At 40.5% G+C, this 23,547-nt stretch overlaps 1 protein-coding gene across 1 annotated transcript in view; it reads left to right on the forward strand.

Moving 5' to 3' along the window:
* Positions 1-23,286, forward strand: part of GPATCH11 (G-patch domain containing 11) — a 51,030-nt gene extending 27,744 nt beyond the window's left edge. Inside the window, exons 4-8 of the mRNA XM_075862813.1 lie at positions 4,764-4,884; positions 16,159-16,249; positions 18,216-18,335; positions 19,584-19,665; positions 20,105-23,286. Of these exons, the coding sequence (XP_075718928.1) occupies positions 4,764-4,884; positions 16,159-16,249; positions 18,216-18,335; positions 19,584-19,665; positions 20,105-20,160 (470 nt within the window). The 3' untranslated portion in view covers positions 20,161-23,286. The remainder of the gene's footprint in view (positions 1-4,763; positions 4,885-16,158; positions 16,250-18,215; positions 18,336-19,583; positions 19,666-20,104) is intronic.
* The last annotated feature ends 261 nt before the right edge of the window (positions 23,287-23,547 follow it).

The following is a 23,547-nucleotide window of genomic DNA, read 5'->3' on the forward strand; positions in this document are numbered from 1 at the left end:
CCTACAGCGCCATGCGGTGTGGTATAAGAAGTTGGCCGGGCACATCATACAGATGGCTTTGTACAATGCGTATGTGCTACGTCGATGTGCAGGCCAGAGGGGAACTTTCCTGGAATTTCAAGATCTAATCTTTAGGGACCAGGAAGGGGGGGCACCCAGTACTTCTGGAAGCGAGGCCACACGCATCGTACCAGGGCAACACTTTCCAGGAGAAGGTCCCCAAACCGGTGGAAAGGGAAAGAGTCAAAAGAGGTGCAGAGTCTGCTATAAGAGGGGGATAAGGAAGAACACAATATACCAATGTGACACGTGTCCCGAAAAACCAGGGCTCTGTATAAAGGATTGTTTTAAAATGTATCATACATCCCTTGATTTTTAATTTACCCTGATGCACTCCGCACAGCTTACCCCCCTCATCTTTCCCTTCTGAGCCCTGCCGTATGCCCAGGCAGCTGATAACAGCCACATGTAGGGTATTGTCGTACCCAGGAGAACCCACATTACAATTTAAGGGGTGTATATCTCCGGTGGCGCATGCTGGGCACACTATATTGGACACTGAAATGGCATATACATATATAAAATTGCAAATCTCACACTGCACCATCTGCTGCGCATTATCTTTTACACAGTACCTGTGGGGTCAAAATGCTCACTACACCTCTAGATGAATGTCTTAAGGGGTGTAGTTTTTAAAATGGGGTCACTTCTCGGGGGTTTCAACTGTACTGGTACCTCAGGGGCTTCTGCACACATGACTTAGCACCAGAAAAGCTCCAGTAGGCCAAATGGTGGTCCTTTCCTTCTGAGCCCTCCCATGGGCCCAAAGGGCAGTTTATCACCACAAATGGGGTATTGCCGCACTAAGGACAAATTGGGCAACAAAATGGGGTATGTTGTTCCTTGTGAAAATAAGAAATTTGGATCAAAAATGACATCTTATTGGAAAAAATATCATTTTTTTCATTTCACAGCCCAATTCAAATAGGTGCTGTGAAAAAACTGTGCGGTCAAAATGAAAACAAAAACCATAAATGAATTCCTTGAGGGGTGTAGTTTCCACAATGGGGTCACTTCTGGTGGGTTTCCATTGCTTTGATACCTCTGGGGCTCTGCAAATGCAACATGGCACCCGAAAACCAATCCTGCAAAATCTGGACTCCAACAAACACATAGCGCTCCTTTCCGTCTGAGCCCTCCCATGGGCCCAAACGGCAGTTTATCACCACAAATGGGGTATTGCCGCACTAAGGACAAATTGGGCAACAAAATGGGGTATGTTGTTCCCTGTGAAAATAAGAAATTTTGATCAAAAATGACATTTTATTGGAAAAAATATCATTTTTTTCATTTCACAGCCCAATTCAAATAGGTGCTGTGAAAAAACTGTGCGGTCAAAATGATAACAAAAACCATAAATGAATTCCTTGAGGGGTGTAATTTCCAAAATGGGGTCACTTCTGGTGGGTTTCCATTGTTTTGATACCTCAACGCCTCTTCAAACCTGGCATGCTGCCTAAAATATATTCTAATAAAAAAGAGGCCTCAAAATGCACTAGGTGCTTCTTTGCTTCTAGGGCTTGTGTTTTAGTCCACGAGCGCAGTAGGGCCACATGTGGGACATTTCTAAAAACTGCAGAATCTGGACAATACATATTTAGTAGTGTTTCTCTGGTAAAACCTTCTCTGTTACTAAAAAAAAAATTGAATAAAATTGAAATTCAGCAGAAAAAATGAAATTTGCAAATTTCATTTCCAATTTGCTTTAATTCCTGTGAAATGCCTGAAGGGTTAAAAAACTTTCTATATGCTGTTTTGAATACTTTGAGGGGTCTAGTTTTTAAAATGGGGTGTTTTATGGGGGTTTCTAATACATAGGCCCCTCAAATCCACTTCAGAACTGAACTGGCACCTTCAAAAAAAGGCTTTTGAAATTTTCTTAAGAATATGAGAAATTGCTGTTTATGTTCTAAACCTTGTAACGTCCAAGAAAAATAAAATAATGTTCAAAAAACGATGCCAATCTAAAGTAGACATATGGGAAATGTGAACTAGTGACTATTTTGGGTGGTATAACCGTCTGTTTTTCAAGCAGATTCATTTAAATTCTGAAAAATGCTATTTTTTGTAAATTTTCTCTAAATTTTGCAATTTTTCACAAATAAAGACTGAATATATCGACCAAATTTTACCACGAACATGAAGCCCAAAGTGTCACGAAAAAACAATCTCAGAATCGCTTGGATAGGTTTAAGCATTCCGACGTTATTACCACATAAAGTGAAATATGTCAGATTTGAAAAATGGGCTCTGAGCCTTAAGGCCCAAACTAGGCTGCGTCCTTAAGGGGTTAAATGAACAAGCTTATGATGAAATCACATCGCATGATTTTTCCATCTCATAACTTTGCTTTCAGTAGTTTTTTTTTTTATGCGAAATTTCCCAAGGCTTAAAGTATAAACCAGTTGCAACTGTTATTATAGATAAACAGCTTCAAATAGCTGAAATGATTTTATTGTGAACCATTTAGCCACATTTTGCACTTTATGTGAAGCAATATTCATATCATATAGGGCATGTTTTGATGAAAGCGTATTTCACTTCAATTTCACTTACTTGGAAAAGTACATTTCAGCAATTATCACAGCTCGGTCTCTAGTGTATGCAGCTAATGGTATTGGCTAAACTGTACAAATCAATATGCAGAGCCGGTTTTACAGATGAGTTGGAGATTGAAGTTCTGAACTTCAGGTACGCAGTGGAAATCATATTAGTTGCATTGCTTAATGTGTTTTTCAAAAGAGACGTTCCTGTTCACCGTTTTCAATGCACAAGGGGCCATTTACAAGTGGACACACTAGTTACAGAAGTTAGGACACTTTTATATTTCTGTGAGTCCACGAGCAAAGCATCACCTGATGCTCTGCTTGGGGACTCCAGTGCTGCTGCCGACATCACTGTCCATGTATGGCAGAAGTGCAGTAGTCCCCAGGCAGAGCATCAGCTGATGCTCTTCCTGGGAACTCCAGTAATAATAATAAACCCCTGAATTGACCAAATATGGACGTCGGGAGCAGGGCTGGAGTCCCGAGCAAAGCGCTAGCTGATGCTCTGCTCGGGACTCAAGCAATAGGCAATGTGACAGCCCCTTGCGGTCATGTTCACGAACAGCACATGAAGCAAGCCCTCAGTCACGTGGGGCCGTGTCAGAGCGTCGTCATTTTTAGAAAAGCTCCAGGACTTCTGGGAACAATTCACAAGGTTTGAACTGCACCATTTAGTACAGAATTTTAAATTAAAGTATATTAGTAAGTTACTTAGTTTCACATAAATATATTATTGCAATGCAATTTTTGGTCCCCAGATAAACCCTTTTTAAGCTGTCATGGGATATAAAGTCCCTCATTACAGAAGTTCTGTTAGTATGGTGAATCTCTTTACATGAGTACCAAGTTACATTCATACAACCATACTTGTGGTTGTGTGTTTTTTTTTTAAATTTATTTATTTTAACCCCTAAATAGTTTTCCAAGGTTCCTAGCTTAGGGTTGGAATTAAAGGAGCTTTCCACTACCGGACACCTGATGACCTATCCAACGGATAGTTCATCCGGGTATGATTGGTTAGTGCCCGATCCCCAGACCCCACACCGATCAGCTGATCCAACTGCCTGTGGGCACCGGATGTCATTGCACACTATGCAGTGTACGGAGCCTGAAGCAGCTGGCTCCGTACATTGCATAGTGGCCGTGCTGCAGCTCTGCTCCTATTCATTTGAATAGGAGCAGAGCTGCAGTACTGCAGCTTGCCCGCTATTCCGTGACCGGAGCCATCTGCTAACAGCATGGATGTCCGGTGTCCGGAGCAGCTGATCAGTGCAGGGTCCGGGTATCGGACCCCCACAGATCATATACTGATGACCTATCTGGTGGATAGGTTATCAGTTGTCCGGTAGTGGAAAACCACTTTAAGTATGCTCCGTATGCACAGTTCCCCCCCCCCCTCCCCCCCCAGCAGTGATTCCTCTTGGCTGGTCATCAGCAGCTGTAGAGATCAGGCGATATATTTCTGGACACAAAATAAACTTCTTTGGAGTCCGGTCATGTCAGAGCGGGATCACTGCAGGAAACGAAGCCACCATATATGCCTGAGAAAGCATTTCATATTCCCTCCAGAGACTAATGAATATTTAGAGCATTTAAAGTGTACCTATACTTTCATAAAGCTTTTGACATGTCATAGTGATTGTTAAACGACGCGGCAGAAGCGCTCAGGTGAGTTCTGTGCATCTTCATTTCTAAACGTCTCTGCCCTAGGAAAGCCAAGTGGGCAGTGTACGGACTCATATACTTTATATTAAGCCCGTATACCGCTTTCTCGGCTTTCCGAGGAGAGCCGAGAAGAAACGAAGAGGTGCAGCGCTCACCTGAGCACTTTTGCCGCTTTGTTATAGTGATCGGGGAGGGTCTCCGTTCTCGGACCCCCATCGGTCAAAACTTCTGACCTGTCACGTCAAAAGTTTTTTTAAAGTATAGGTACACTTTAAAAATTGTCACAGTTTGGATGTTCTATGAGAGAAAATGAGAACACCTTTCTAATGAGGTTTTCATCATTTTAGTTCCAGAATCTGTAATCACAAAATAAATGTCTCCATGGTACTATATGCATGTTTAGTGTTTAAGAACATTGCGCAAATATAAATTGTGAATGTATAATAATCTGCAAATGTGTTCGTTAATATTCTTCTTCCCCATTATGCAAAGGGCGCAGTGGTATTGGCCATGAAGAGATGAAGAAGCGGAAAGCTGAAGAAAATCTTGAAAACTTCAGACGAAAGATTCAGATGAGGCAACAAGCAGAAGAACGAGCTGCTGATGACTTCAGGTAGAGTCCCTTTAAGTTGTCCATGTGCAAAAGTATAATATGAAAATGTGTACTGTATGGAAGTGAATACCATGTACCGAGTAAACGGTCCAACACTTGGCAATATGTACTAAGTGTCTCTTATTATAAAATCACAAGGGAGAAGGACATGATCTATTACTTCATGTCCTATTGCTCCTTTCACTTCTGACCATGTAAATTAAGCAAGTATGATTCCATGCCGTGTATTAATTTTTATAGGGATAAACGTTACTTTTTTTTGTTGTTAGGGGGATCACATTTATTACACCTACCACTACTGTGTCAACTTTCTAACCGCAAGTTTGCACATCTCTAGAGTGGGAAGGTAGTTGTGTAAAAAGAGATGGGAGATATATAAAGAAGATTATGTTCTGTCTTCCACTGAAGAAGCCAGAAAATGAGACACGACATCTCTCCACTCTGTAACTAGAGGCCAGCTAAGAGGCTAAATTACTCCTGTTGCAGTTATAGTAACGATTTTAGTTCCACCACTAGAACCTCTAAATTATACCTGAAGTATTGAGATCCAAGTAAAGGCACTTTCAGCGTTTGCAAAACATAAATATCCCCCCTTAGGGCATGCCCTTGAACTTTTAATTCTCAGCCCAAGCTCCCATTCACTTGAATAGGAGCAGGCTGTAATACTGTGTACCGCCGCTACAAGTGTGTTGGCGATTCACAGTGTGAGCAGTAAAGGGAATGAAGGGGAAGCTGCGCTCTGCGGCCCCTTCAAAACAGCTGATTGGCAGGGGTGCCGGCAGTCTAACCCCGTGTCACGGCGCGCAGGTGTGGACCCACTGGGCCGTACTGCGTAGCGGGATAGCAGCTGGCCAACTAGGTACAAAACAATGTCTATAGTCTAGAACAGGTACCTGAGGCAATGTAGACAGTAGCGGTGACAAAACTTGACTTTCACTGTAGATGGCACAGTAGATGTAGCGGAAGACACGACGACTTTCACTGTAGATGGCACAGAAGCACGGTAGCACGGGATACAGGGTACAGGCAGCAGGAACGGGTAACGCTGGGAACTGGAAAACACTGGGAGACCATTTGCAAGACAAACTTTAGGTAGACAACGCTCAGGCAAGGATCAAGTGGGCAGAGCCCTTTTTATAGTCCAGCAGAATTCTGGGCTAATTATTGACAGCTGGACGCGTACTGGCCCTTTAAGACCGTGCATGTGCGGGTGCGCACGCCCTGCGGGAAACAGTCCCTGAACCTGGAAATGAGTGCTGGCGTCTCCCTGGAGGGAGATGTCGCCGAGAACACAGATGTCCATGGCCGGGGCCGTCAGAGGGTAAGTCTGAGCGACGGCCCTCGGCCATAGATGTTACAACCCGGTCGATCACATTATCATGGCCTATCCTGAGGATAGGCCATCAATTTTTCAGGACTGGAAAACCCTTGTAATGACGGGGGTCAACTATTCATTTAGTACATTCTGGAAATATAACCTGCTGGGGGTTAAACTGATACTTACTAAAACCAAGCATCATACACTCCCCAAATAATTGCTGACTTATTGAGAAAGTTCTATGAATGAAATACCTGGCTAATGAAGATTTTGAACAAATATTGCCATTATGCGGAATTTATGAAGAAAATAGTTTTGCTCTCATGCTCATTATGGAGTATTTACTGTGTACTGAGTAATGCACTTTGTCGGTGCTATTAAAAATGAATTATAATTCCATGTTTATGTGGTGTATAGTGCTGGGGCAAGATGAAAAACACCGGATTTATACACCCTGTGAAAGGCACAAAATTGGCTATAAAACCAGTTTGACGTTTGACAGTAAATGCATTGTTTATTTACCGAAATGTCCCTGTGGTAAATTGCATGTGTGTGAGACGCCCAGACAATTCAAGGTGAGCCGTTTACAACTCTGAGGTAATAAAGGCTCCAAAACACTGATCTTCGTATCTCCTGTAGCAACAATCTTTACATTTCCATCCTTGTATCAGTCAATGTGTCGTTCTGACATCGAAGACAAGGGATAAAAAACTATTCACATTACACTTGTAGAAAATGCTGAGGTAACGGCAAAATAATTCTAACGTGTTTTACTACATTACTGTGGCCTTTTAACCTACTACCAAAGAAAATCAACAGCAAAGCTCTTTTGTAACGGCTTATCTGTGTCTTTGAGGGATTAAGTTACCAGGCTGATCATAAAAGTCTATCAATCATGTGTCCAGTAAATGTATCTGTACAGGCTTATGGAGAAGATAGGGGGATAATATATTACTTTAAGCATTATTTGGAAGAAATACTCTATAAGACTAGAGTATATTTCCCTTAAAATAGTCCAGAGTTTATACAGTTGGCTTACTGCAACACACACACAAACTGTTTTTTTATATGCATTCCAGATTTATTTTGTGAGTAGTACTCATGAATATGCATCAGATTTGTTTAAAGTGACTTGGATTATTATTCATTTTTCAACAACTTGTTTTTTTTGTCTTTTAACCCCTTAAGGACGCAGCCTAGTTTGGGCCTTAAGGCTCAGAGCCCATTTTTCAAATCTGACATATTTCACATTATGTGGTAATAACGTCGGAATGCTTAAACCTATCCAAGCGATTCGGAGATTGTTTTCTCGTGACACATTGGGCTTCATGTTCGTGGTAAAATTTGGTAGATATATTCAGTGTTTATTGGTGAAAAATGGCAAAATGTAGAGAAAATTTTTAAAAAATAGCATTTTTCAGAATTTAAATGCATCTGCTTGTAAAACAGACGGTTATACCACCCAAAATAGTTACTAGTTCACATTTCCCATATGTCTACTTTGGATTGGCGTCGTTTTTTGAACATTCTTTTATTTTTCTTGGACGTTACAAGGCTTAGAACATAAACAGCAATTTCTCATATTTTTAAGAAAATTTCAAAAGCCTTTTTTTTAAGGTACCTCTTGAGTTCTGAAGTGGCTTTGAGGGGCCTATGTATTAGAAACCCTGATAAAACACCCCTTTTAAAAACTAGACCCCTCAAAGTATTCAAAACAGCATTTAGAAAGTTTTTTTAACCCTTCAGGCATTTCACAGGAATTAAAGCAAAGTGGAGGTGAAATTTGCAAATTTCAATTTTATTCATTTTTTTTTCTGTAACACAGAAGGTTTTACCAGAGAAATACTACTAAATATGTATTGTTCAGATTCTGCAGTTTTTAGAAATCTCCCACATGTGTCTCTAGTGCGCTCGTGGAATAAAACACAAGCCCCAGAAGCAAAGAAGCACCTAGTGCATTTTCAGTCCTCTTTTTTTATTAGAATATATTTTAGGCAGCATGCCAGGTTTGAAGAGGTGTTGAGGTGCCAAAACAGTAGGAATCCCCCAATAGTGACCCCATTTTGGAAACTACACCCCTCAAGGAATTCATTTATGGTTGTTGTTACCATTTTGACCGCACAGTTTTTTCACAGCACGTATTTGAATTGGGCTGTGACATTAAAAAAAAATGACATTTTTTCCAATAAGATGTAATTTTTTTATAAAAAATTCTTATTTTCACAGGGAACAAAATACTCCATTTTGTTGCCCAATTTGTCCTGAGTGCAGCAATACCCCATTTGTGGTGATAAACTGCCGTTTGGGCTCATGGGAGGCCTCAGAAGGAAAGGAGCGCTATGTGTTTGTTGGAGTACAGATTTTGCTGGATTGGTTTTCGGGTGCCATGTCGCATTTGCAGAGCCTCAGAGGTATCAAAGCAATGGAAACCCGCCAGAAGTGACCCCATTTTGGAAACTACACCCCTCAAGGAATTCATTTATGGTTGTTGTTAGCATTTTGACCGCACAGTTTTTTCACAGCACCGATTTCAATTGGGCTGTGACATTAAAAAAAATGCAATTTTTTCCAATAAGATGTAATTTTTTATAAAACATTCTTATTTTCACAAGAAATAAAATACTCCATTTTGTTGCCCAATTTGTCCTGAGTGCGGCAATACCCCATTTGTGGTGATAAACTGCTGTTTGGGCCCATGGGAGGGCTCAGAAGCAAAGGAGCGCTATTTGTTCTTTGGAGTCCAGATTTTGCTGGATTGGTTTTCGGGTGCCATGTCGCATTTGCAGAGCCCCAGAGGTATCAAAGCAATGGAAAACCCACCAGAAGTGACCACATTTTGGAAACTACACCCCTCAAGGAATTCATTTATGGGTGTTGTGATCATTTTGACCCCATAGTTTTTTCACAGAACTTATTTGAATTGGGCTGGGAATGAAAACAAAATTATTTTTTTCAAATAATATGTAGTTTTGGCTGACAATTTCTTATTTTCAGAAGAAACAAAATACCCCATTCTGTTGCGCAATTTGTTCTGAGTGCCGCAATACCCCAATTGTGGTGATAAACTGCCGTTTAGGCCCATGGGGGGGCTCAGAAGGAAAGGACCACCATTTGGCCTACTGGGGATTTTCTAGTGCGAAGTCATGTATGCAGAAGCCCCTTAGGTACCAGTACAGTTGAAACCCGCAAGAAGTGACCCCGTTTTAAAAACTACACCCTTAAGGCATTGATCTAGAGGTGTAGTGAGCATTTTGACCGGAGACATACAACCCATAAATTGTAATGTTGGTTCTCCTGGGTATGGCAATACCCTACATGTGGCTGTTATCAGCTGCCTGGGCACACAGCAGGGCTCAGAGGGGAAAGACGAGGGGGATAAGCTGTGCGGAGTGCATCAGGGTAAGTAAAATTGGGGTAAATTATAAACCAAGGGATGTATGATAAATTTTAAAACACTCTTTCATACAGAGCTCTGGTTATTTGGGACACGTGTCACATTGATATATTGTGTCCTCCCTTATCCCCCTCTTATAGCAGACTTTGCACCTCTTTTGACTTTTTCCCTTCTTGCCAGTTTGGGGAACTTCTCCTGGAAAGTGTTGCCGCCCTGGTACGATGTGTGTGGCCCCGCTTCCAGAAGTACTGGGTGCCCCCCCTTCTTGGTCCCTAAAGATTAGGTTCTTGATAATCACCTCTTGAAATTCCAGGAAAGTTCCCGTCTGGCCTGCACATCGACGTAGCACGTACGCATTGTACAAAGCCATCTGTATGATGTGCCCGGCCAGCTTGTTATACCACACCGCATGGCGCTGTAGGGCTTCAGGATTTGATCTGACAAGTCCATCCCTCCCATGTACCTTTTGTAGTCCAGGATGCAGTCTGGTTTGGGGGTGGCCTTTCCTTCATATATCCTAAACCTGTAGGTATACCCTGATGCACTCTCGCACAGCTTATACATCTTCACGCCATACCTTGCCCTCTTACCCGGCAGGTACTCGCGGAATTGAACCCTCCCTTTAAAACGTACCAGGGACTCATCAATAGAAATACACTTCTTGGGGGTGAATGCTTTGGAAAACCGGGCACTGAAACGGTCTAATAGGGGTCTCCGTTTATACAAACGGTCAAAACTGGGGTCATCTCGGGGTGGGCACGGCTCATTATCAGTATAATGTAAGAAGCGAAGTATTGCCTCATTTATTTATTTTTTTAGGTTACAGTTCAGTTCTGAAGTTGCTTTGAGGGGCCCATATATTAGAAACCCCTATCAAACACCCCATTTTAGAAACTAGACCCCTCAAAGTATTCACAACAGCATTTAGAAAGTTTATGAACCCTTTAAGTGTTTCACAGAAATTTAGAGCAAAGTAGAGGTGAAGTTAAAAAAAAATTTTTGTCAGAAAATCCTCTTTATTCCATTTTCTTTACAACACAATTGGATTTATCAGAGAAACGCAACTTAATACGTATTGCCCAGATTCTGCAGTTTAGAGAAATATCCCACATGTGGCCCTAGTGCGGTAATGGACTGAAGCACCAGCCTCCGAAGCAAAGGAGCGCCTAGTGGATTTTGAGGCCTCTTTTTTTATTAGGCACCATGTCCGGTTTGAAGAGGTCTTGTGGTGCCAAAACATTGGAAACCCCCCAAATGTGACCCCAATTTGGAAACTAGACCCCTTGAGGAATCCATTGTAGTTTTCTTGGGGTGCATGCGGCTTTTTGATCAGTTTTTATTCTATTTTTAGGTGGCGTAGTGACTAAAAAACAGCAATTCTACTATTGTTTTTTTATTCTATTTTTTTTACAGCGTGCACCGTGCGCTATAAATGACATATTCACTTTATTCTGCGGGGCGATACGATTACGGCGATACCAGATGTTTATAGTTTTTTTTAATGTCTTATGGCGTTTGCACAATAAAATACGTTTGGTAAAAAATCATTCACTTTTTGTCTTACCTTATTCTAAGAGCCATAAAATTTTTATTTTGCAATCAATAAAGCCGTGCGAGGACTTATTTTTTGCGTAACGAACTGTAGTTTCGTTCAGTACCATTTTTCGGTACATGCGACTTTTTGATCTCTTTTTATTCAATTTTTTGGGAGGTGAAGTGACCAAACAATTGTGATTGTGGTACGGTTTATTATTATTTTATTTTACGGCGTTCACCGTGCGGGATAAATAACAAAATAATTTTGTAGTTTAGGCCGTTACGGACGCGGCGATACCTATTATGTATCGTTTATTTGTTTGTTTATATATTTTTATTAATAATAAATGACTGATAAGGTAAAAAGGGGGATTTTTACTTTTAATACTTTTAAAACTTTTATTTTCTTATTTTTACACATCTTTTTTTTAACTTTTTTTTTACTTTATTACTTTGTCCCACTAGGGGACTTGAGGGCAGGAGGCCCTGATCGCTATTCTAATACACTGCACTACATGTGTAGTGCAGTGTATTAGAACTGTCAGCTACTCACTGACAGCAAGCATAGTGGGTCCTGACGTTGTCAGGACCCACTAGGCTTCCGTCTATGGCATAGCCGGACGCCATTGTTTGGTGTCCGGTTGCCATAGTCACCATCGCCGGCCGCTATCTTGTAGCAGGCCGGTGATGGCAGCTTAACCCCTAAAAAGCTGCGATCTCTATAGAACACGGCTTTTAAGGGGTTAATCAGCGGGGACACAGAGATCGGTCCCCGCTGTAGGAGCTGTGACAGCTGCTGAACAAGACAGCAGCTGTCACAGCTCCTGTATGTGTCGGGAGGACGGCCGAAACGGCCGTTACTCCCGAGACGTACTATTAGGTCATGGAGCGCGAACGCTATAGTTACCATGACCTAATAGTACGTCCAGGAGCGGGAAGGGGTTAAAGTGTGTAAGATGCAATGTTAAATACCTTTGTGTCAAAAAAGACAAAAGTATAGAAGGTATGATACCTTTATTGGCTAACCATAAAAGTTCTATATGTGGCTTTCAGAGCACACAGGCTCCTTCTTCAGGCAGTTTACAAATGAATGACAACATTTAGAAGTTAGAAGTGTGTAAGACAATCAAGACTCCAGGCGTCCGTCCCCCCCCCCCCCTAGCCTAGCCAGCTCAGGTGAAGCTACTGGCCTTGTTCCAGAGCCATAAAGGCTCTGCAGTTAGTTCAGAGAGGGTCAGAGCCTGGGAATCCCCACAAGGATAGTGTGAAAGGCATGATCCAAGGAACACTGTATTCATGGTTTATAATAGGTGTTTTGTTAGTACACACACTCTCACTCTCACTCTCACTCTCACTCTCACTCTCACTCTCACTCTCTCACACACACACACACACACACACACACACACACACACACACACACCTGGTCTGATCTCACTTTGTGCTGCAGCAAAAATTGCTGAAAAACTTAATGTTGTCTGTGATAGAATGTTGTCAGAACACACACTGTGCATCACAGTTTGGGGTTTTGGGCTGGTGTAGCCTATGCTGACCTGTGTCGGGAGCGTCTACAATGGGCACATGAGCATGAGAACTGAACCATGGAGCAATGGAAGAAGGGGGCCTGGTCTGATGTAATAGAAAAAGTCATACATCATGTGGATGGCCGGGTGCATGTGCGTCTCTTTCCTGGGGAAGAGAGTGCATCCTGGTGTCATATGGAAAGAAGGCAAGCTGGCGGAGGCAGTGTGATGATCAGGGCAACGTTCTGTTGGGAAAACTATGGTCCTGCCATTCATGTGGATGTTACTACATACCACCTGCCTAAACATTGTTGAAGACCAACTACATTCCTTCATGGCAATTGTATTCCCTAATGTCAGTGGCCTCTTTTAGCAGGATAATGCACCCTGCCACACTGCAAAATGGTTTAGGAATGGTTTGAGGAACATGACAAATATTTCAAAGTGTTGACTTGGCCTCCAAATTCCTCAGATCTCAATCCGATCGAGCATTTGTGGGATGTGCTGGTAAAAATGAAGTCCGATCCATGGAGCCCTCACCTCGCAACTTACAGGACTAAAAGGATCTGCTGCTAACATTTTGGTGCAGATACCACAGGACACATTCAGGGTTCTTGTGGAGTCCATGCCCCGATAGGTCAAAACTGTTTTGGGGACCTACACGATATTCGACCAAAGGTTTTAATGTTCTATCTGATCAGCATATGTACATACTTAGTGAAGCTCCTTTAAGTAACCTTATTACATTTTATTAAAAATATTTTTTACTTTTTGAGATACAGCTATTTTCTATACAGAGCAGCTGTATCTAGCACTGAAACCTGTATCCGTGCTGCCTTCTTGACCGTTCTCTACCCTTACATGTAACGTTTAAATAATTTTCTATTACCGCCTGATAATGCAGAATATTTGATTACTTGTCACCTTTTATGCTAAAGTGATGGATTAATTTTTATACATTTTTACCTATATGTCTATTTATATATTATATATAGCTGCTTCTATGATTTTGAGTTATCCTCTTCTATGTCACTGTGTATTTTGGCGTAAGACAGGGATAATTGCAAAATACTTAAAGGGGTTTTGTGGTGATGTAAATATCATAATCCTATCAACCTAATGTGATCGATCGGTATCCGATTGACAGGACCCCCGCCGATCTGATGCTTTGAAGGCACCGCAACGATCATACGAGCGCTGCTTCCCCTACATTCCTTTTCTGCTCGTACTGTGAATTGCCGACACACTTGTGGCAGCGGTTCACAGTATTACAGCATTCTACTAGACCAGTGAATGGGAGTTTGTGCTCAAGGATTACTTCCAAGCGGTACCCTCTGTCGGAGAACTTCAAGTCCAATGCTTTATCAGGGCATGCACTAAGAAGGGGATATATATTTTGCAAACGCGGAAAGTGACTTACCTTGGTTTTCAAAACTTCAGGCATAATTTAGAGGTTCAAGTGGCCGAACTAAAATAGTTACTACAACAGGAGTAGTTTAGCCTCTTAGCTGGCCTCTAGTTACAGAGTGGACAGATGCCGTGTCTCATTTTCTGGCTTCTTCAGTGGAAGACAGAACATAATCTTCTTTATATATCTCCCATCTCTTTTCACACAACTACCTTCCCACTCTAGGGATGTGCAAACTTGCTGTTAGGAAGGTGACACAGTAGTGGTAGGTGTACTAAATGTGATCCCCCTAACTAGCAAACAAAAGTACAGTTTATTCCTATAAAAATTAATACACGACATGGAATATTCCAGCTAAATTTACATGATCAGAAGCAAAAGGAGCTATAGGACATGAAGTAATAGATTATGTCCTTCTCCCTTGTGATTTTATAATAAGAGACAATTAGTACAAATTGCCAAGTGTTGGACCGTTTACTCGGTACATGATATTCACTCCCATACAGCGCTCCTTCCTATTCATTGCTTACACAACTCTGTACTTCAAGACACGATCACATTCATAGCGACTGTGCACAGGATTACAGCTTTGTTCTTTGTCCCTTCACTTGAATGAGCGGAAGCTGTACTTCTGTACACAGTCACCAGAAATCTGACTGTGTTGTGCACTATGGAGCTGTGTAAGCAATAAAGTGGAGCAGCACTCACTGGAGCGCCGGGGCTCCTTCAGAAAGCTCACAATCAATGAAGGATGGCCTACCCTAAGGATGACCAGAAAACCCCTTTATACTGCCAATACAAAAACAGATTCAAAACATGTCACTAACAAGGTACAATAGAAGAAAACCTTGCCCATACCAGAAAACTATCTAAGGGTCAATGCATACGTTTTGCCACGCGTATTTGCAAGCTACAAAACTGCAGCGTACTACAGTACCAGCATAGTCCATGAGATTCCACGAAATCTCAAGTACTCCCTTCGGTATTTTTCCGCATGTAAATCGATCTGCGGTGCGGCTTTTAAAATCCGCAGCATGTAAATTTATCTTGCGTTTACGCTTACGAATTGTATGTGCCTAGTGCTGTGAAAAATCGCACCAAAACGCACAGTTTTTACCTCCAATGGACGCTCCATCTTAATAATGGGTTATAGAGTCTTCATTAGTCAAGTGAACTGTACGAAACTAGTGTATTATGTGTGTAATAACTATATGCACATGTAATAAAATATTGGTGTGTAGAGAAAGTGATGCTATTGGCATCACAGAAATAGGCTGAAAGGATAAAAACAAGCTCGTGAGGATGGGTGTATACTCCTCCTAATATTGCAAGCGAAAATGGTGTGTAGGTTATTAAACTTTGCAGACATTCATTCATGGAGATATGTAAATACCATGCTCCTATTTCTTGCAGCGCTATAGTCTGTGTAGTATAATACAATTCTGTGGTGTTTATTATGTTTTCATGTTGAAAACCCCATAATGTTGGAAAGGGAATTGTATCAAGAATAGAATAGAAAACTTTATTGCCAACTATGACAATCACAGCATAAAACATCTGCAATTTACACATTGGAAAATGTAAAAGCACAAATAGTCGGAACATATCGGAAAAGAAACACTTTAGGCCAGCACATGTCATTCAATTACATTTGCTTATTTAGAAACCATGCTGCTGTAGGATAGAAACTGTCCCTAAACCTCCTCGTGCGTGATCTAATAACAGAATACCGCCTTCCAGATGGTAGCAATTCAAACCGGCTATTACACGAGTGTGAACTGTCCCCTAAGATTTTAGCTGCACTACTCGCATACCGCTCTTCATAAATACTTGATAATTGCCAAACATTACAGGCAATAATGGCTCCAGAAGTATTAGCCATTCTATGTAGCAAACTCCTTTTCTTTCATGATTACCATGCCAAACTGTACTGTGATGCCATAAGTCAAAACTCTCTCAATGGTTACAGATTATAACATCTTAGTGTATGCATGTGTTACTAGGCTTCTTTCCCACTTTCAGATCATTACAGTAATCTATTTGGCTCCATATAATACTACAGAGTGAATTCACTATTTTTCAACTTAAATTCAAGGTTGAGGATGAGAAGTAAGAAAGAGGAGCAAAAACTAGAAGGTGACCTTAGGAAAAGCCAAAGAGCATGCCTGCAGCTAGATGAGCAGAAGGTAAGCTAATGACTTCATCAACGCCAATTGATTGCTTTTCTCAAAATCCACATGATAGAAAAGTGCACATGAATCTTCAGAGAGACATCACTTAACTGCAGCTTTTTCTCAATGGTGCCAACATTGACATTACTAGTATATTAATATATACTACTATTACGTGATCAGCAAAGTTATCCAAACAACTATATACATAATAGGAAGTTGCATTGGTGCCCAGGATCTTCAAGTTACACCTATGTGACTTTTATAGTAATGGTATCTCCTTATGTTAGGCACCAAGGCCTGGTGCGACTGTTGCCTCTGCACCCCCTACAGATATAGATAGATATATATCTATATCTGTAGGGGGTGCAGAGGCAACAGTCGCACCAGGCCTTGGTGCCTAACATAAGAAGATACCATTACTATAAAAGGCACATAGGAATTTGCATTGGTGCCCAGGAGCTTCAAGTTACACCTCTGTATATAGGAGTTTGGATGTAAATATATTGCACCTTTTAATGTCTGAATAAACCACATTTTTATACTATGAACTTGGAGTACTGCAAGATCTTCTTTGTGTGTGTGTGTGTGTGTGTGTGTGTGTGTGTGTGTGTTTTATATATATATATATATGTGTGTGTGTGTGTGTGTGTGTGTGTGTGTGTATATAATTTTTCTTCAGGCAATATCCTATGGTTACATTTATAAGGTATGTCAATAATTGTATTGATGTATACTTCATCCCTCAAAGATATGCCCTCACACCGCACAATCAACAAAAAAAAATAAAGTTATGGCTTTTAGAATGTGGTGAAACAAAACAATATTTTTTTTTTTAACAAATTGTTTTTTCTTTGTAAAAGTAGTAAAATATATATATAAAAAAAAACTATATAAATTTGCTATCCCTGTAATCGTATTGAGCCGTAGAATAAAGTTAAGTTGTCGTTTTTACAGAACCCAAAAAACCATGGGGGAATCACAATTTTTTCCAATTCCACCCCACATAGCATTTTTTTTTTTTAAATTTCCCAGTACACAGTATATGGCATAAAAAATAAGCCCTCACACCACTCAATTGAAGTTATGGCTCCTGATAGGCGGGGAGGGAAAAATGAAAACGCAAAAAATAGCTTCGTCCCAAAGGGGTTAAAGAAGAAATTAGGTAAGGACGGAATTTCCGCTGCGTAAGAAAGCGCTCATACTTACCCCCTCCTTTGACGTCCGCTCCGGCCTCCTATGATGACGTTGCAGGCCATGTGACGCAGGAGCCTGTGATTGGCTGCAGCGGTCACATGGGATGAAACGTCATTTCAGGAGGCTGGTCTCCAAGAAGGAGGGCGGTCCACGTAAGTGATTTTTTTTTTTTTCCGGAGTTGCGATTTTTGCGGCGTAATCGTCGCGATTACGCCGCAAAAGTTACAACACTTGGCTTTCTGTTGTTGGTTTTGCATCCCCATTGAATTCAATGGGGAAAACTTACAGCAGAAAATCAACAAAAACGCACCATGAATTGAAATGCTGCGGAATTAAATTCCGCACCGCAGGTCAATTTAACGTTTACACTGCGGTTTTTTCCCGCAGCCTGGATATGAGAATTTCTCAATCTCATCCGCTTTTCTGCTACTGTAAATGCTGCGGAATTTCCACACAGAATTCTGTTGTGGAAATTCTGCAGCGTTTAGGCTACATGGGAACCCGGCCGTAGAGTTAGTTTCCCTAGAATCTCTCTGTCTGGGAAACTGCTGCCATTATTAAGCTTAGAACATTAGAATAAGATATTTTTAGCTGCTTTTGATGGTTCCAAACTTATCCCAGGCAACTTCTCATAAAACACCTTTTCATGCAAACATCTAGTTTCACTTTTATAATAAGAAAAAATTATGCCGAGTTGGCATCTAAAACGGTTGAGTCTTTGTTAACACTGTTTACCACTGTATACACGTCTTTGGAAACCTCACTGATTTTCTCTTTTCTTTAGGACATAAGCTCTCCACGAGAGGCCTGGTATTGGCCTCCCACCGATACACAGGAAGAAGATTCAGAAACCGAGGAGGAGAAGGAGGACGATGATGATGAAGTGCCGGAACAGGAGATAAGTGTATGTTGTTGCAGAATAATATGTAGAGGTAGTAATGCTGATACTGCTGTTTTTAGTCGTGTCTGATACTACTTCCACTTTTCTAATGAGTCATTTTATGCGTGTCAGAATTAAGGGGGTTTTACACTGGGCGATTGTCGTTCAGATGAGCGTTCATATAACGCTCTTTGCCGATAATTGCCCTGTGTAAACAGGGCAGCGATCCGCAGAAGAACGAGCAAGCGCTTAACCATCTGCTGATCGTATCGTTTTAAAAAAGTTAAATCTTATCGTTGTCAGCAGCACATCTGCCAACATGATGATAATGTATAAGGACGAACGATCGGCGTAATGACCGCTCGTCCCATCCATAGCTCCGTGTGACCGGAGCAAGCGAGCGTCGATCAACGATATCTCGTTGATCGGCGCTCGCTGCACCCGCCGTCTGTCGGCCGGTGTTAAAGGCCTTTTAGCCACATATTTCCAGTGTAATGAAAATGACTATCTGCAGAGAAATAATTTCTAGCTTATCTGATAACTATTGTTTACTAAAACGAAACAATAGACTTCTTCGTAACATTTGTTCCGGTTATCTGCTTATGGCTTTGTTACATTAAAAGTAAAGGCCCTTTCACGTGATCAGATGTTAAGCTGAATGAGCGCTTGTATGAATGCCCGTTCCAGATTATCAGCAAGCAAAAGCTCATTTGTTTGCTTATCTCATATATTATGCAGCCCAAAAAATTCAGTTTGTCGGCTGCACATGTCCCTGTGTAAACGTCAAGTGCTGCCGACTAAATGTAAAATGTATAGAGACTCCTGAGCATTGCAGTACCCTATTCCCTCTCTGCGGGCTCTCTTCAAATTTTCAGAAACTTTGTCAGTCCCCTAAAAATCTGTCTACACTAATAAGGTAAATATTAGACAGGAGGAGTGGATAGATTTTAGCTGAAGCTTCTTTCTTCTATTGCCCATTAACTCTATTGCTCTTTAACTCTCTGTACAGGATGTGTGGGTAGCGGGAAAACAAAACTAAAGTAAGGGCAGATATCACACTAGGAAGAGCCGGTCCATTCAGCAACTTTTATTTACGGCCGCCCTACAGTCCTTACGAGGACCATGTGAACTGTGAAAGTGAGCCATAAAAAGAATATATACTTAGCCAAGTTCTGTCTTCTAATTATGAACATTTCCCCTTACGCGTAGAATTATTATTTTTTTTCCTCTTGTAATGTTCTTCTAATAACGTTTTGGTTTTTTTCTGTATAGACAATGGAAAAGTTACAGATTCTGACCAGTTATTTAAGAGGACAACATGTGTATTGCATTTGGTGTGGCACGGCATACGAAGGTACTATTAATCAATTTCATCCGACAAATACCAAAAAGCACAAACGTAATGTGAAGTTTATGAATTGTAGAATATGCCTTACAGGCTTATCTTTGTTTTGGAAAGAATTTTTACTATACCCCACATATGTTCTCCTATTCAATCCAAGCATTTCATGCTTCCACATTGGCTGGTGGATGAATGGAAATTGGTGTCGTTGATGAATCAGTCTGAGCTCACTTGCCATTTTGTACCAGTTTCAAATGTGGCTTTCTCTGCAACTAACAGTTTAGGGGCGACTGTGTTCATTGTGTGACTTTCTCACACTTTGTAAGAACAGTTCTCTTAATCTGCAATAAAAGAAGCAAATCATAAAAAAATATAGATCATACTAAAGAATGTAAATAAGGTTATTATAGTAATATTGATTTTTAACGTGACTTTTATATGTTTTACACAGATGAAGAAGACATGCAGTCGAATTGTCCTGGGGACACATCAGAAGACCATGACTGAGACTTCTTGGGGATAATGGGCTGTACATTGAGTGGATTCGAGAATATACTGCGCAGAAACTCTGCTTTACATCGACCTGGACGTTAATGGACTTGAGCTCACATCACCGTACTTTACAAATGATACAAGATCTATTAAGCTTTTTTTTTGTTTCCTTTTTTATAAATCCTTTAAAAAATAATGGGACCACTGAAGAGAGAGCATCACACTGGCATTTATCTATACAGATATGTTCTATATTTGTACAGAATTTTTATGCCTTTTATTTATTAAAATGGTATCATCCCTGATTTAGCATTTTAGTGTTATATTATAAGAGTAGATATTGACCTGCACTGTCCTTCTATGTTATTAAGAGAAAAGTGGAAATATAAATTCATTCTCTGAAGGACTTCATATCTGAAATAATAGTGTCTAGTGTGAAGAGACCCTCTTATAAAGTTCGCTTTGGACTCATTTTGACAGCTCCGAAAATGTCCATTTTTGTTTTTTTTCCTCAACATTACAGTAAAGAAAAAAGCATAGTGACCAGAGGTAAAGCTACTGTATGTTGGTGACAGAAATTTATCTGGTTCTGCTGCCAGGGCATTATTCTGACTGTGACAATGTATATTGTTTACTTCAGGTAACAAAAAGGGTTAATAAAATATTCACAAGAAACCTTTTAAAGTGTATGTTTTGAATGCAAGAATATTAGAAGCAACCTTGCAGTTCCATGACCATATAATATATTTTTTTCAATTTGAAGTACTGGGTTACAGCATTCCTTATAATACTGCCCTCCCCCCTATTTCTCCCGAGTATGGTTACACACCATATTTGGTCATAAACTGCTGTTTGGACCCACGGCAGGGCTCAGAAGGAAGGGAGCACTTTTTGGTTTTTTGCAGTGCAGATTTTGCTGGAATAGTTTTCAAGCACTATATCATATTTGCAAAACCCCTGAGGTACCAATACAGTGTAAACCTCCAAGAAGTGACCCCCTTTTGGAGACTACACCTCTCAAGGAATTAATCTAGGGGTGTAGTGAGGGTTTTGAGTCCACAGATGTTTCACAGAATTTATTAGAACTGGGATGAAATTTTTTTTTCAATATGTAGTTTTAGTTAAACTTTATACATATACTCTATAAAGCATTTATAATATATCCTAGATCAGGGGAAAGCAACCTTCGCTACTCCATCAGTTGTAATACTACAACTCCCGACGACAAGGTTGAAGGACCTGTGGGTGACGTCATGCTGTCTGCTGTGAAAGAAGCTGGGTGGGAACGATGAGAAGTGTATGATGCTGATTCGTCAGCATCATACACTTCTATTCACAACGCCCAGTTGGTAAAAACACAATACACGCCCAGTTGGAAATACGAAAAAAAAACACGCCCAGTTGTCCATTTCAAAGCTCATTTGCATAAATATAAAATTGCTCATAACTTGCCCGAAAATGATCGTTTTAAAAAAAAACAAAAAAAAACACGTTCCTGTTATCTACATTGCAGCGCCGATCACATGCAATAGGAGATAGGGATTTGATAATCTGGTGACAGAGCCTCTTTAAAGTTAAGTTAACGTTGTTGCATGGTAAAAAGGAGATATCTTCTATTTTACTGCAATACTTTGTCTTAATGTATGCTTATTAGCAGGTCAGACATTAGCAGTTCATTATAGCTCCAGCTTTAAAGGTTAATAATGACTATTGAATGCCATCCTCCTTAGTAAAGATTAAATAATAACTCTGTAATTATGAGGTGATTTAACAATATTTTATTCTTCATTATTACTCAAATACACGTGTAGTGCAGGCCCTTAATAGCCTTGATATTCCGGAGAGCTGCCAGTGTTTTACAAGCTTAGTCTGCACTTATTAAATCTTTTTATACCTACAGAAGGGCCTTACAGGACTTTCTACTAATAAAGCCTTCATAAAATATTAGGGTTATTAAAATATATTCATTGTAAAAGATAATCCAAGGAATTCACCTAGTTCATGGAAATGGAGGAGTCTCATTGTGCTGGCACGCACTATTTATAGGTGGTGACTTGCAATTAATATTGCTGCATTTTTGCATCCGAATACCAAATATAACCCCAGAACCCCCTGCATTTTTACTGGACTGAACTTCGATCACAATGGGGTCCTGTGTGGCCAAATTAAAAAACTTGCCCTGACGAAGCCTGGTGGCGAAATGCGTTGGGTGTAAGTGGGCTTCTGGCACATTGCTACTCCTTCCCTCATTGTTTGTCTGCATGGTTTTTTACTTCTATATCTGTTAAAATTATATTTCAATAAAAACTATCTTATTCAAGATGTTCGGTCATTCAACACCGGGTGTTTGTATTGGTGTTTTATGTATGACTTTGGTGTTTTGACCATTTATACATTGGGGCATATCCTCTTTGGTGTTAGTTCATGGAAATGGAGGAGTCTGTTCGTGCTGGCACACACTGTTTATATGTGGGGACTTGCAATTAATATTGCTGCATTTTTGCATCCGGATCACAAATATAACACAAGAAACCCCTGCATTTTTACTTGACCGAACGTAGATCCCAATGGGGTCCTGTGTGGCCACATTAAACAACTAGCCGTTGGCGCTAACGACCAATATTTTCAAGTGTAGTGTAATTGTAGCAGCCCCCCATTTTTGGACATACCTGTTATTTATTTAGTTTGTATGTAAAAAATCTTTCTTGTACTCTATCTGTGTAAATTCTTGCCACCTAATTTATCTAAACCAAAAAATAAAACAACTTTGCAATAGGCTTTAGTTTGAAAGTTTTGTATCTACAGCTCCTATGCAAACCTTTTTGACCTCGTAGTAACAGAGAACAAACAAACCCAGTGCAGTCTGATGTGTCTTTAGGACCCCTTGCAGCCATAATACAAAAGTATAGGTGGGCCGTATTCAGCAACTAGCTCTGTTTACCAGTATTTGTGTGGTTTGTAAGTTTTATTTCGTGTAGTCTGCATAACATAATGTCTTAGTGTAAATGCAGAGCATGGAAACCTCCAGACGACTTCAGTCTAATTGAAGCATTTATCCCTATATAGGTAAATGTGTATCTGCATTGCTCATGGAATATGCAATGATATGGATGAGCACTAAAATAAATTATACTCTGTTAATCCGGTTTCTCTCTGGTATTTTTTTTTAATCTCAAATTCGACTTCCATATGTATATTATTTTAACTGTTGCAGTGGCACACGAGATGTTCACTGTAACATATGTAACCGTGATAGATAAGGAATCCAAAATGTCATCTATTTCCTCATGCCGCAGCTTTAAGAACTGGGCATGGTCAACAAGTACCCTATGTGGCCAAAAGTAGGTGGAACCCCTCCTAAGTATTGACGTTTTAGCCACACCCATTGCAAAAAGTTGTATT

The sequence above is a fragment of the Rhinoderma darwinii genome, chromosome 4 (genome assembly GCF_050947455.1).
Source record: "Rhinoderma darwinii isolate aRhiDar2 chromosome 4, aRhiDar2.hap1, whole genome shotgun sequence".
Lineage (NCBI taxonomy): Eukaryota > Metazoa > Chordata > Amphibia > Anura > Rhinodermatidae > Rhinoderma > Rhinoderma darwinii.